The 15,147-nt window shown below is 34.7% G+C and overlaps 2 protein-coding genes across 2 annotated transcripts; one reads left to right on the forward strand and one right to left on the reverse strand.

The window, feature by feature from the left end:
* Positions 1-5,909: 5,909 nt before the first annotated feature.
* Positions 5,910-7,518, forward strand: LOC122308784. Its single transcript, XM_043121997.1, has 2 exons — positions 5,910-7,005; positions 7,124-7,518. The coding sequence occupies exons 1-2, from the start codon at positions 7,000-7,002 to the stop codon at positions 7,511-7,513; spliced, it is 396 nt and encodes a 131-aa protein (XP_042977931.1). The 5' UTR covers positions 5,910-6,999; the 3' UTR covers positions 7,514-7,518.
* Positions 7,519-7,991: 473 nt separating this feature from the next.
* On the reverse strand, positions 7,992-14,762 carry LOC122310123 (protein FAR1-RELATED SEQUENCE 5-like). The gene is made up of 3 exons (XM_043124006.1): positions 14,331-14,762; positions 8,145-10,462; positions 7,992-8,062 (listed from the first exon to the last, which is right to left on the reverse strand). The coding sequence occupies exons 1-3, from the start codon at positions 14,760-14,762 to the stop codon at positions 8,011-8,013; spliced, it is 2,802 nt and encodes a 933-aa protein (XP_042979940.1). The 3' UTR covers positions 7,992-8,010.
* Between the last annotated feature and the right edge of the window lie 385 nt (positions 14,763-15,147).

The following is a 15,147-nucleotide window of genomic DNA, read 5'->3' on the forward strand; positions in this document are numbered from 1 at the left end:
ATGACCTATGTGGGCGAGAGTTTGAAAGAGCTCGATGGTATGTCTTAAATAATTGTGAAGAAATTGAACAGTATTTGAGGTTCGTGATGATCATCTAATTTGGTAGTAGTATTAAGTGCATTTCTAATAATATAGTATATATTTATACAAATTAATAACTCACATTAACATATGCAGCGAACATATACAACTACTTCGCACGAATGGTGTGACTGACGTAGAAAAGACGCATGAAGAAGAATTTGCCTCATGGTTTGAACATACGGTATTATTCGGGAAAAAATTATGCTTGAAAGTATTTTAAACTTTATTTAATTTGTAGGTGTCATCATATTTATATATGATATTGATATAAGTAGAATAAAATTTATTTATGTAGGTTGCATCGAAATATAATGAACATTCAAGTGAAATCTCACCAGAAGTATATGCTTTGGCATGTGGTCCGTCTAAGCGGGCTATCCAATATTCAGGATGTTTGGTGCGTGGATATAGATTTCACACAGCAGACAGAGAACGATATAGGAAAACTCAAAATTGTGGGGTTGTTGTCGAAGGAAGCCATGGGGATGAAAATATTGATTTTTACGGAATTGTGGAGAATATCATAGCATTAAAGTATGTGGGGGGATATATGGTCTGGTTATTTAAATGTAATTGGTGGGATGTCTCGAATCCTAGATTGGGAGTGCGTAAGGATGAATATTTTGTAAGTGTCAATACATCTCGCAAATGGTATGAGGACGACCCATTTGTTCTCGTATGCCAAGCAAATCAAGTTTTTTATTTAGATGATCCGGAGTTCGGAAATCCATGGAGAATAGTCGAGAAATTTGCGCCAAGAAATGTGTATGATTATATTCCAGAGGTAGACAAACCACATGAAGAAGTTGATAGTCCAGACGATGAAGAAGCATATCAAGAAAATGAATCAGGCATCAATCTATTTGTTGATCTAAGCCATTATGACATGGTCCCATTGCGCAGAGAAGATGTTCAACCCGAAGTAATTGAAGGTGACATGTCGGAAGAACATGAATCAACTGAAGTGTCTACTGAGGATGAGAGCGATTGGTCCAGCAATACTGATACCGAATGATTTTCAAACAGATATGCGTGTAGGTAAAATTCTTATAAAAATATTTCATGTATTTTGTTCGAATAATAATTTATTATAATTTCAAACAGATATGCCTCCTAAACGCAAAAGAACACGTGAGCCATCCCCACCACTTAGCGAATCCCCGTGTGCTTCACCTGCCAACAATGGTGGGCCACCGTCACCAGAACCAGAACAAGGTATTTTTTCAATGTATATCTTTCAAATACGATTAATTTAATTAAAATATATTCTAAGCCATTTGTATATATAGCTGTTGTAAACCAGCGCCGAGTTAGAGGCATTACGAGGGGTGTCTGCATAGAAAAGGTAAGGAAAGTGGGTAAAATTAAAGTTCATATATCTGATGATCACACCGGTGGCTCTGGGGATTCGGCAGCTTGGCTTGCTTCTTATGTTGGTACACTTACTCGCACGTATGCACCGATGGCTACATCATCCTGGGCTAAAGTTCCCCAAGATGTGAAAGACCACATCAAAAATCGTTGTCTGGTAATAAGTTACTTTGTATAACATTTTTATTTAAATGCGAATGTTTGAAATTATACTAATTGTTTATAATTCTTTGAAGGACGAGTTTGAATTAAATTTTGGTCGGCGGGAGAATCGACTAACGATTGAAGAACTCATGTCGAATGCATTTCGGAGGTACAAAGGTCGATGCCATGCACACTACCAGAAGTTCAGTACTACGACAGAGGCGCGTCAAAATCCATTCCAAGCAATGCCACCAAACGAATGGGAGAAAGTTTGTGATCTGTTTGAAGATCCTGCTTATCAGATAATTTCGCTACTATTTTTTTTTAATAATATATAATAGATGTATTAAATAAAAATTATAATTCTTTTTTTTAGAAACGGAGTACAGTGAACAAAACAAATAGATCAAATTTAACGATACACCATCACGCGGGTTCTCGATTTTTTCATCGCTTGTCAAAAAAAATGGTTAGTTCTTATTGTCTCCAATAAATCTTAATATATACACTTTTTTCGTATAAATTATGATATTAATTTTCATTTTGCAGCAAGAAGAAAATCCTACTGATTATGATCTGACCCAATTGTATGCTAAAGCACATAAAAATCGTGATGGTGTTTGGAGCAATCCTGAGGCAGAGGCAAATTATGTAAGTTTAAGTTTATTTAATTTCATTGTCTAAACATATTTTTGTTACATATACTAATTTTAATATTTTTCTTTTTCCAGGACAAGATGATATCTCTTAAAGACACTGTTGCGGATCCATCTGATGAATCATCTGTCAACGATGCTCAAATCTTTTCTCAAGTTCTTGGATCACGTTCTGGATATTTGAGGGGCTTAGGACGTTGCGTGAAGCCATCCTCAACATCTTCATCATCTTCTAAAGCTAGATCGAATGACGACAACACTAAAAAATTAGAGGAAGTTGCACTTGAGATAGAACGATTGAGATCGAAGGAAAAAGAGTTGTTGACCCGATTAGATCAAGCAGCAGATTTAGAAGCAAGATTAGAAGAGAGGCTACAATTAAATAACCAAAAAATGTTTGAACAATTTCAATTAATGATGTCTCAAAACCCTATACCACCACCACCACCACAATCATAATTCATTTGTTTTTTTTTAATAGCCTTTAATATTTACGATGTTTGTAAACATTTGAATAATTGATGTATATAGATTACAATTTGTATTAGTATCAATTTCATTTTGTTTGATCAATGCCGTTTGAATGGTAAATTACCATTTCTGCATACATTCGAACAAAAACATATCCATTCGAACCAATAAATTCCCATTCGAACAAAAATATACCCATTCGAACTTACCGGGAAATACAATCCTTGCGTTCGTTCGAACAAATAAATACTCATTCGAATAAATTCATTTCTAAAAGTCCGTTCGAACAGAAGATTTCTGTAAATAGATTATTTGTTCGAACAGTTAATATTTTTCTTCGAACTAAAGTCGCTTACGAACTTTTTTGTTCGAACGGACTTGGTCAGATATGGTTATTGGTTCGAATTAACATTTCATGTTGTTCGAACAAAAATATTCCCGTTCGAACTTGATTCTGAGACGACATTTTTTTGTCTCAGAAAAAATTTCCCGTTCGAACGGTTTCGACCGGTTCCGCCCAATTTCGTCCCTAAAAATACTTTTCAGAGACGAAAATCAATTTTCGTCTCCGAAAACTTTCTGAGACAGCCTTTTTGAGACAAAATAGAGACGAAATTTTTTCGTCTCCCAAAACTTTTAGGGACGAAATTTCCATTTTTTGAAACAAAATTTTTTGTCTCAAAAAATCATATCTCTTGTAGTGAACTATAACCCGGAAAGATATATATTATCTCTTTTGGCTTTTTTCTTTTTTTGGCAAATAGCAATATTACTGACATGCATATCGATACCTACGACGTATATATTGTGTCATGGATGTGTAACTTTCACACCCAAAAGCTCAGATGTCTGCCCATCATTGTCACACCATCAAATACACGCTTCTTGGACCCAAAATTCTCCGGAATTGATATACTTAGTACTTTTTTTATCAATCATTTATTATTTCAGTGTATTCGAAATTTTTATTTTTTTATTATTTTTTTAAGTATATTTTTAACATTATTAATCATTAAGAAAAAATTAAAATAATATATAATTTTACTAATAGTCCCTTTCTTAACTATTAAATAAATAAAAAATAATTAAAAAAAATTATAAATATAAAAAGAGTAGTAAAAAGATAGTAGGAAGATAGTACACCTATCATTATTCTTTTCTAATTACAAGTAATTTGTATATATGGTATAAAGTTATAAACCATTTGTATATTATAAGACCTTTTATAATTATAAAAATAAAATTTATAAACACCGCTTCTTTAGAATGACAAATTGCTAGGGTCATGTATTTTGACATGCATGTTAATAAATTAACTTATCAACACTTTTTAATACTTGGAAATGCATTTAGCAGCAAACTAACATCCCTGTAAAAGACTAAAGATGCATCAGAATTAAGGACTAGTTTGGGATTGAGATAGGAATCTTAAAAAGTGCTTAACTAGTTTTAAAAATTCTTTTATAGAAAAATTAGCTTGTTTGTGTGTTATATATTAAAACACTTTATAACATCAAATAAGCTAATTAAAAGTACGTCTGAGGCTTCAAACGTATTTTTTTTTAATAATACAGAACATAATTTGAATTTAAAAAAAAAATTGTCAGTAGGTAATATAGATATATACTAAATCAATACTTGTAGTTGTATGATATATAATTATACTAATTATCCTATACATTTTTTTTAAAATAGACCTCAATTTATTAATGAATGAAGGAAATTACAGCTGTGATCAATAATTACGGATAACAAGCTCCGATTACAAGCCAACTATCATCGGTTGTACGCTCCCCCGCACACAACTTTCATTATGCCAAACTATGTCTAAAACTTCTAAGCTCTCTAATGATGACATCATACTGAGATGCGAGACTCTATTAAACAGAAGTATTCATCTCGACTCGTCTGCGAAAAAAATAACACAATTATTCTCCACCCTCTAATTAGGAAGGAGAGAAACTACCCAACTTTCACCCTCTATAAGGTATATACATATTTTAAAAACATAACATATCTATATTAAATAAGATAAATTATAAATAAATTGATAATATATAATTAAGTATATAAAATACAGCTAACATGTAATATATATAATACATACATATATAAAACATATTACAAACTTTAATACGATTTCAAATGAGTCAAGTTGAATTTCTACGAGTTGTATTTATACATCTAAACCGCATCAAATTGAATTTATATAAATTTTATACGTCTAATATTTGAATCTATATTAGAATTATAAATATCACATTTATTATGAACCGAATTATACCAAATGAACTCGAACTATTCATTTGCAGCCCTACCTGGCCCGTGTCGTTCGCTTGGCGCTCCAGACAATTAGTTACGCGCATTTTATCACAACCAAAGCACCATAAAACTGCAAAAAGCAGAGAAAATTTATTACCTGATTAAATACCTTTAAAATAGTCTCGACCTTTTGTTCTGCCTTTTTAAAAATTTAATTATAAATATAATTATATATTAATCTATGCATCAATTTAATATAATTAATCAAAAAATAAATTTTATTAAAAATAATATTAATTTAAATTTAAAATATAAAAAAATTAATATTAATATATAAATTAATATACAACTTTACTTATATATAACAAAATTATTTCTTACATTTTTTTTCTGACAAAAAGCTGTCACATACTCGCATCCTATATATCTATAATCTATAGCTTTGAATTTCAAAACGGAAGGTCACGAAAAGGTTGAGGAAGAATTTTTTTTATCCTCATTCAAAGTATTTTATATAGGCAGACGCTTCGGGCCGGTGGCACCTATAAGTGGTGTTTATCGGAAACCAATAAACAGCTGACACGTAGGCGAAATTGGTTGTCAGAAATGAAGCCGCGCTGCAGGGGATCACTCTCACCTTGCCCCATCTGTGTTCACCCGTACCCTGTGTCAGCTGTTTCTCTCACCCCCCATCCTTGTTTCGCGAGCTTCTCTCACCCATCTGTATTCCAGCGACGACCCCAAATCGGTGCTACTCGGTCGGCGACCCCAATCGGTGGTACTCGGTCTCGTGCTACTCGGTCGGCTCGGTGCTCTCCATCCCTCTCCTTCCCAACCACACGCCGTCTCCCCCTCCCCCTCCCTCCCTCTCCTGCATGCCGAAACCCAACCACACGCCGTCTCCCCCTCCCCCTCCCTCCCTCTCCTGCACGCCGAAACCCAACCACACGCCGTCTCCCCCTCCCTCCCTCTCCTGCACGCCGAAACCCAACCACACGAAACCCAACCACACGCCGTCTCCCCCTCCTCTCTATCTCGCATCCCAGAAACCGAAACCCTAGATCGACCGAGTCCTCCATCAAACCTGACCCCTCCATAAAACCCTAACCCTCACTCACTCAACTCCTCCATAAAACCCTAACCATACCTCAGCCGATTGAAACCCATGTTGTAACCCTCCCCCACTCGAGTCACTCCTCCGAAGGGAAAAGGTAAAAAATTTTGATTTCTTCATGGACGTATTTGTTGTGAAGTACTGGTCTCAAAACAGAGGTATTGTTTCCCTCTTCGAATTCTGGATTTATCATTTCCGTGATATTGTTGTATAAAATTATTAGTTGATATTACTTGCCTCATTTGCCTGTTTTTTGCTGTGTTCAAACTCTGAAATTGTAGAATTTAGTAATAGATCTGTTGATATATACCTTAGATAGATACGTAGAATTTTGTAAAAAAACAAAAAGTGTAAGGAAATTGCTCTGAAAAGAGTTAAAAAATTCGGGATTTGACACACCCACTTGGCATTGGTTTGATCCAAAAGAATGGATTATCTCAAATCTTTAGAAGAGGGAAAGGAGTCTAATCTTTCCAGCATGTTCAATTTAATAATTTGCCTGTTTTTTTGCTGTGTTCAAACTCTTTTCTTATATTGTGTTCAAACTCTGAAATATTTGCTGTGTTTTGATGGGTAGATGAGAAGATTAATGTTTTTGGAATGGTTTGGGGTCCTGCCTGAATCTTTGTTGGTAATTGTTTGGGCTCGTGATAATTGTTGGGGTCCTGAAGATTAATGTTTTTGGAATGGTTTGGGGTCCTGAAGATTAATGTTTTTGGAATGGTTTGGGGTCCTGAATCTTTGTTGGTAATTGTTTGGGCTCGTGATAATTGTTGGGGTCCTGAAGATTAATGTTTTGTCTGGCACTTGATGGAAGACTGGTGAACAGAGGATTTTGTTGAATTATTCAAGACTGCATCATCAAAGGGTAGACTGCTAGTGTTTAAGTAACATTCGATGAAGGTAAGTGTTCTAAGGAAACACTGATCTTGAAATTCATTTATTTTTTGTGGGTATCCTAAAATTTGTATATCAATGCAGTTAACTCTGAAATATTAATTAATGCATGTTGGCAATGCAGTTTGACGACGAAAGTGGTGTTAGTTTGGAAAGACCATTTTGCCATTGTGGGATTCCAGCAAAGTTAAGGATTTCTGCCAAAGATACTAGTTTTGGCAGACGGTTTTTCAATTGTCCAAATTATAAGTTCAACAAACAATGCGGATTTTTTCAATGGGTTGATCTTGAAATGGAACAAAACTATTGTTGCAAAATCACATTAGAGTTAGCTCAAAGAAGGAACGACAGGATCAATCAAGAACGTGTAACAGCTGAAGCGGCAAAATTTAGCGCTATGGAAAAGAAGTACAATGGAACATTAAAAGTTTTATATCTTTCATGGTTTTGTATTGTTGTTCTATGTGCTGTAATTGTTTTTTATGTGAACGATAATCATGTATCACATGGTTAGTAGGCCAACTTTATTCAGCCTTTGTGCATTTCTAATGTAATCAATTATGTAAAAATCAAACTTATATTTATATATATATATATATATATGATTAGGCGCTCCATGTGGTATTGGTATCAAATTACAATAGTTCTGGGAGTAGACATTCAATAGTCAAACCGAAATATTGAAGTTTAAGTAACTTTTTTCCGAATGGCAGCTTCTATGTCCATAAATACTAGGTTGCAAGTGTCAAAATACATATGTCACAACCAAATAACACAACCAAATAACCAAAATTCTCGACCAACAAACAAACATCTTTCATGTATTAAATGCCATGCCTTCATTCATCTCCATAGCCTTGTTTCCTGTGACATTTGGCAAGAAAAAATGAGTTGCATACCTCAAAATGTAAAAAAAAAAACAATAAGCCGGATATGTTAAAGAAAAGTCAATAAATACTATAAAAAAAAATCGGGGATGTTAGGTTGGATACTTACTTAACATGATGTTTCTTATTCAAGATCCACCCTTTGTGATATGTTATCATTTATATTTCCAATATCCCTACATGAAAGTTAAAAAAAATTATAAACATATTGGTCATAGATTGAAAGACTAGAAAAAAATGGGAAGAAAAGTACCATACCCCAACGAAGGGCAGTTGTTCCTCGTATGGCCCTCAACCTTGCAAATGCCACATCGCCGTTTCTTCACTGATTGAGTCTCTCTCGGGTTCTTTGATCTCATAGATTTTGGTCTTCCTTTCGTCGGCACCCGTTGAGGATCTAGTAAAATTCCAGAAAAATTTGATATTACTTGTGATCTTATCATAGGGGAATCTACACGTGACATATCTCCAGCTTCTAAATTTTGTTCTCCAATATCTTCCATCGAAAGCAATTCCTTGTGTACCTTATCCAAGGCAAGAGATAAGTGGTTCATTTTAAACCTTGATTGTGAGCCAAGTTCGGCAATATCGTAAAACTGCATCATCAAATGGCTTTTTCGCAATATTGGATCTTCTTGTGTTGGAAAAGGGCCCTCGGAATTTGGGATTTCAAGGATAGCTCTGCTCTTAGCATTGATGGTCCATCGCTCTAGAACATAGTGATGTGGCAACATATCTATGTTTGATTTCTTCATAAAGACACATAAGATATGCCTACAAAGAATTCCAAGAAACTCAAACTTATGACAGGTACATATTGCCTGGGTGCCACCTCTACTGTCCAAAGTCACATAATAAATCCGACCATCTTTACCGTTAGGTGCCACCTCATACATCTTGGATTCTTCATCTTGCTGAACTTTTGTCATTTTGTACCGTTGACAATTGAATAGCTCTTCTTGAAATATATTGAAAGACTTCCTTGTATACACTTTGGCCGCCTCTTCTTCAATTTTCCAACATGTTCTCAAAACCGGGTTAGACGATTTCGTTCTCACATCCTTCTCTTTCTCCTTAAAGTACCGTGCACTTAAGGCTTTCTCGTACTGATGAACGAAGTCACTCACCATTGTGCTCGATCGCACATAATCCTTGAAAAATTTGTTCATACTCTCACTCCTTTGTGTGGTTGACATACCTGCACAAAATGTGGTTCGCAAGTAAGCCGGAACCCACTTCTCCCGTCGATTGTAAAGATTTTGCATCCAATCATTACATGCTAGACCATACTTCACCAGTATTGAAACCCATTCATCCTCAAACTCTTCAGGTGTAATAGTATCATGGATACAATGATGGAACTCTTTTTGAAAGTCTGGATATTTGTTATAGACATGCGCCAAATGTTCTGGGAATTTTTGTAAAATATGCCACAAGCACAGCCGGTGATTTGTATTTGGGAGTACCACTGCAATAGCCTTGGCCATGGCTTTGTCGTCATCAGTAATTATGGTTGAAGGGGCACGCCCAAGCATAGCTTCCTGCCATGTTCTCAGTAACCATATATAGGATTCAGCTGTCTCATTGACTAACAACGCACAACCAAACATTATGGTTTGGTGATGATGATTAACTCCTGAGAATGGCACAAATGGCATCTTATAAACATTTGTTAGGTACGTCGCATCAAAAGTGACAACATCTCCGAAGTATTGATATGCAGACCTTGATCTTGCATCTGCCCAAAAGCAACTGCCCATACTCCCATTTTCATCAACCTGCATAGAGTAGACAAACCCAGCTTCTTTACACTGTCGTTCAAGAAAGTAGGCATACAACCTTTGTGCATCTCCCTCTTCAAAGAATTTTCTTCTTTTATTTCCCAAATAATTTTCGACATCCTTTCCAATACAACCAATTTTAAAATCACCACCTGCTTCTTTACTCAATACTGACATTATCTTTCTCGTCGGTACACCAGATTCATTCAGAGTGAGAATGAGGTTTTTTTGCACACGTGTAACTCCTCTATGGCCACGGAGTAAGCTAGTAGACCTCGGTGTGAGTAGCTCATGGTTGTGTTCAGGCACGAACTTATATACTATCCACCTTTCACCATTCTTTTTTATACACATCGTAGCCTTACACCCAATCTTTGTTTCAGCAAGTTCCGGATTTTTTCTTTCTTTTTGTTTGAGACTTTCACGCCTAAATCCTTCTCTTGTACAAACATAGTGTACTCCAATTAATTTTTTTTCCCCTCTTGATAATTGCGTATGGTTAGTCCTCATTGCAAAACCTTTCTTTCTTGCATACGCTTTATAAAATGCTTGGGCGTCCTCAACTTCATCAAACTCCTTCCCAATGAATGGTTCAAAAAGTCCACTACTAGAAGTGGAAATTAAATTGACTCCATCTCCATCTTCTCCGTTTTCTCCATCTTCCACATTATCTCCATCTCCATCTCCATCTTCCAAATTCACATTATATTGCTCTTCCACAGTTTCTTCCTCAGTAGGAAAATTTCTACTCGTTAGTATCTCAACATCATCACTATCCGAACTCCACCCAAAATTCTTCATCCCAACATAAAACAATGTAACCAAACAAAAAACCAGTCACTAAAAAAACCACAAGCTGTAATCAATATTTTATAACTATATACTATTATTTCAATCATCAACATGGTTCAAACAAGGCCATACGAATAATGAACATGATACGGTTCAAACAAAATACATACAAAGTATCATCTTAAACTTGGAATGCACTTGGAATGAAAATCAAATTTTACCATGATTTAATACTGCTATAGCATTTATATATTGCATTTTTCCAAATTTTTATTCAACATTCATTGAAAACAGAATACACACAAACAGATTAACATAGTCAAATTTTTACCATGGTTTTCACTGTTACTTCGTCGTTTCGTCGTTTAGAGCTGTTCGAAGTCCTTGAAAAATATCCTGGAACAAATTATGGAACACTTTGTTATTACTGGAACATTACGCATTAGGACCTAAAAAATCCTAAAACCAGATTCCTAAAACCAGAAAATAACAAACCCGGAGTGGGAGTGGGAGTGGGAGTGGGAGTGAGAGTGGGAGTGGGAGTCTGCGTGAAGGGGAGTCGACGACCACTGGACAGCAGCCGCAGCAGCGATTTGGGTCGCCGAAACTCGCCGGCAAGCCGAAACCCGATCGAGATGAGGTCGCTGGAATACTCGGAAGAGAGAGGCCGACCGAGCAGCACCGACTGGGGGTCGTCGCGTGAACACAGATGGAAGAGAGATCAAGACTGGTGAGAGAAGCTCGCGAAACACGGATGGGGGGAAGAGAGAAGCTCGCGAAACACGGATGGGGGGAAGAGAGACCAAGACCGGTGAGAGTGATCCCCTGCAGCGCGGCTTCAGCGGGTTCATTTCTGACAACCAATTGCTCCTACGTGTCATGTGTTTATTGGTTTCCGATAAACACCACTAATAGGAGCCACCGGTTTAAAGATTTTCCCTTTTATATATTATCGTTTCATTTTATTATAATAATTTTTTTATATTTTTATATAAATATAATAAATAATTTATTTTTTAATTTTAAAATAATAATATTTTAATAATATCTTTTTTAATCTTTAATTTTTATTTAAAATCATCCTTTTTTATTTATCTCTTCAAGCCTGATTGAAAAAGAAAATGACACTTTCTGACAAAAAGGACTAAAATTTATTTGCTTACTGAGCGTACTGATCGGTGACTTGATGGCCGAGACTGGATCGATGGGCCATGGCGTCGCCTCCTCCAATTTCATTCTGAGTCTTTTTTCTGTGCAGTACCCCACGTTCCCTGTATCCCTGATCCCCGTCTTTATTTCCAATTTCTGCCTTCTTTTAACTCTGTTGGCTTAAATCTTACTTGCCCCGCCTCACTTTCTTATCTTTAATTTAATTTAATTTAATTTTTTCTTCCCTTCTCTCCTCTTCCTCTTCCTTTTTTTTTTTTTTTATTAAATGCATTACGTACCCTTTTATTTTAATGATAAACTGATCACGACCTACTATATATACGATAACTAATTAATTGGCTAAAGTCTATGTCAGATAATTATATATATACACACATTATGCATATATAGTTATAACCCTATAATTAATTCCATTAATTAATCACTATATCTATATATGAAATTATGAAACATTAATTCATCATTGATCGTACATTAAGTATTAATAATCGATCTGCTCTACCAAATTACTTGAAAATCAAATCTGCTAGCTGCATGTAGATTATATATATATATGTATATGTATATGTATGTATGTATAGTCTTGGAGTGTATATATAGTCGGTCCTGGATGCATTGAAAGGGATGTTCCAGGAGCCCAAATCGGCCGGCCGCCCGTATGGAAAGTTGGAAAAAGAAATTGATTTAGACTATACTATACTAGTCCAATCATTTTCAACCGTAACAAAGAAAATGTTTTCCCTGTATTAATTACCGGCAAATTTATAAATAATTACCAGGCCGAAGCTAAATCTGGAAGGCCCAGCTCCAGGTAAGATGTTCTGGATCATCGAGTGTTTTGGCAGCTGCCGACCAGCCTTGCATTCATCTTAAATTGTCTTAGACTGTGTTTGATTAGCTAACTTAATTCAATTCAATTTATTTTATTTAATTATTATAATTTTTTAATTTTTAACATAAAATATAATATATAATTTAATTTTTTTAAATTTTAAAATAATAATAATATTAAAAAATAATATTTTAAATTTTTATTTCAAATTAACTCATTATCTAAATCGGTTCTTACTGTCAGTTTGGATACGGTATATATATTCTAAGATCTTAAAAGAAAAGAAAAGGAAAATACATTAATCATCATGACGATGTTATATATCACGCTTATCTCGTGCCATGAATTTCATGAGAGATCGATATATTTTTAGCTGAAGATTCTATTTACTCTTATCTCCTTCAGATTCACTTTTCCTTTCTTGGGTACACATTCGAGCTAGGCATAAATGCAGCCATTCAGGTTTATGATTGCTTGCTCTGATACGTTCTTGCAATGGATCATTGATCGAGAAGGACCATCACCTAGAGCCCTAGCAAATTTAGTACTAGTGGGTCAGATACTAGCTATATATTTCGATGATCTTTATTGCATTTCATCACTTTCTTTTAAATTTCTTCTCATCTAATTTCCAGCTCTGCTACTCATCAGAAATTAAGATGATGGCAGCTTCAAGCTGATGATAATTTTCTTTTTAACCATGATCGACTAAATTAATCAATTTATTCTTCTGCGAAAAATAAAAAAGATAAAAATATTTCTTAGTTAAAAATGTGTTACCATCACAAAAATTTTATAAAAATAAATTTATAAAATGATATAATTTTATATCATACAATCCATCTACATTTATGATAAAAATAATTATACAATCTAATGTATGATATTATTAAAACAGTCAATTTTTTTACTTACTTTTACGAGATATTTTTATTATTAAAACATTCTTTTATATATATATATATATATATATATATATGTCAAGCAGTGACAGTTTGCTTGGATGAATATTTACTTTATTAATAAAACAGTCCTCTTTTTACGTATGGCATGCAGCTGATCACAATTTAATTAGTCGATCAAGTGTATTTATTTTGAGTGGAAGCAACGGGTCCTATAGAAATGAATTAGTAAATGCATGCATGCACTGATTTCACCACGTGAGAGGGGGCAAAACTAGTTAAAAACAACCTAGAAGTGTGTGTGGTTGGTGATGCTGAACGTTAGCATTAATTTGTGAAACGAATTCATTGCCGCCATTACTTCTTGCCTACCTAGCTAGTTAACTCTAAAATATAATACACTAAAATATGAAGTATCACATTCTCCTATGATATAACTTCAATCAAGAGAATAAAACAGATTGAAGAAGGCAAAATGAATATTTCTGTTATTATTCTACTTACTGAATTATATAAATTGCTCTTCTATTTATACAATTGAGTTTTAACTAACTGACAATAAAAAGACTAAAACGGAGTTAACTAAACAAAAATAAACTAAAGTATTTAGTAATGACTAGAAGGTAAAATCAACTATTATTTACAATAGCCCCCCTCAAGCGGGATGATATATGTTGTGAACATTCATCTTGCATAATAGAGAATGAAAAACATTGGAACCGAGAGACTTGGTTAACAAATTTGCAAGTTGATGAGAAGATGAGACATGCAGTGTTCTGAGCAGTCCAGTTTGTATTTTCTCTCTAATAATGTGACAATCTAATTCAATATGTTTTATTCTCTCATGGTAAATGGGATTGGCTGCAATATAAAGTGCTACTTGGTTGTCACAAAATAACAAGGAAGGTTTAGAATAAGGCTAATGAAAATTAGTGAGCAATGACCTTAACCAAGTTAATTCACAAACTGCATATGCCATGGATCTGTATTCAGCTTCTGTAGATGACCTAGAGACAGTGGTTTGCTTCTTGGATTTCCAAGAAATTAATGAATCACCAAGGAAAATACAATAGCCAGAGATAGACGTTCTTGTATCAGGACAACTTGCCCAATCCGAATCAGCAAATGCTTTCAAATGAACTCTAGATGAAGCTTGAAAGAAAATGCCTTGACCTGCTGCCATCTTGACATATCTAACTATTCTGAGAGCTGCTTGCATATGAGGAACACAAGATGATTCTAAAAACTGACTCAAATAATGGACCGAGTAGATAATGTCTGGCCTGGTATGAGTAAGATATAATAACATGCCTATAAGCCTTCTATAGGCAGTTGTGCCTTCAAGTAATTTTTCATCAGGCTTAGAAAGTCTGCAATGAGAATCCATAGGAAAATTCATTGGCTTAGAAGCCAATAGACCAACATCAGCTATCAACTCTAGTGCATATTTTTTTTGGCATATAGAAATGCCCTTTCTAGATCAAGCTATTTCCATTCCTAGGAAATACTTAACAGGACCTAATCCTTTAGTTTAAAGAAAGTACACAAAGACTGCTTGATGTGCTGAACAACAGAGAGATCACCACTGGCCAGGAGAATGTCATCCACATACACCAAAAGAGCCACAAAATAATTAGTTGTTTTCTTTGTAAACAATGAGTAGTCAAATTTAGATTGGACAAAACCCAATTCAACCAAGGCAACAGTGAACTTTGAATTCCACTGTCTAAATGCTTGTTTTAATCCATATAAAGACTTCTGTAGCTTACAAACTTAAGTGTACC

Source organism: Carya illinoinensis, chromosome 5 (assembly GCF_018687715.1).
Source record: "Carya illinoinensis cultivar Pawnee chromosome 5, C.illinoinensisPawnee_v1, whole genome shotgun sequence".
Classification (NCBI taxonomy): domain Eukaryota; kingdom Viridiplantae; phylum Streptophyta; class Magnoliopsida; order Fagales; family Juglandaceae; genus Carya; species Carya illinoinensis.

What these genes read in the sequence shown, in the direction of transcription:
- LOC122310123 (XM_043124006.1), bottom strand. Translation starts at nt 14,762, where the DNA reads ATGAATTTTCCTATGGATTCTCATTGCAGACTTTCTAAGCCTGATGAA. An exon ending in ACAGATCCATGGCATATGCA is followed by an intron (nt 10,463 to 14,330) that starts GTTTGTGAATTA and finishes GTTGGGATGAAG; the next exon opens with AATTTTGGGTGGAGTTCGGA. An exon ending in AACAACTGCCCTTCGTTGGG is followed by an intron (nt 8,063 to 8,144) that starts GTATGGTACTTT and finishes ACTTTCATGTAG; the next exon opens with GGATATTGGAAATATAAATG.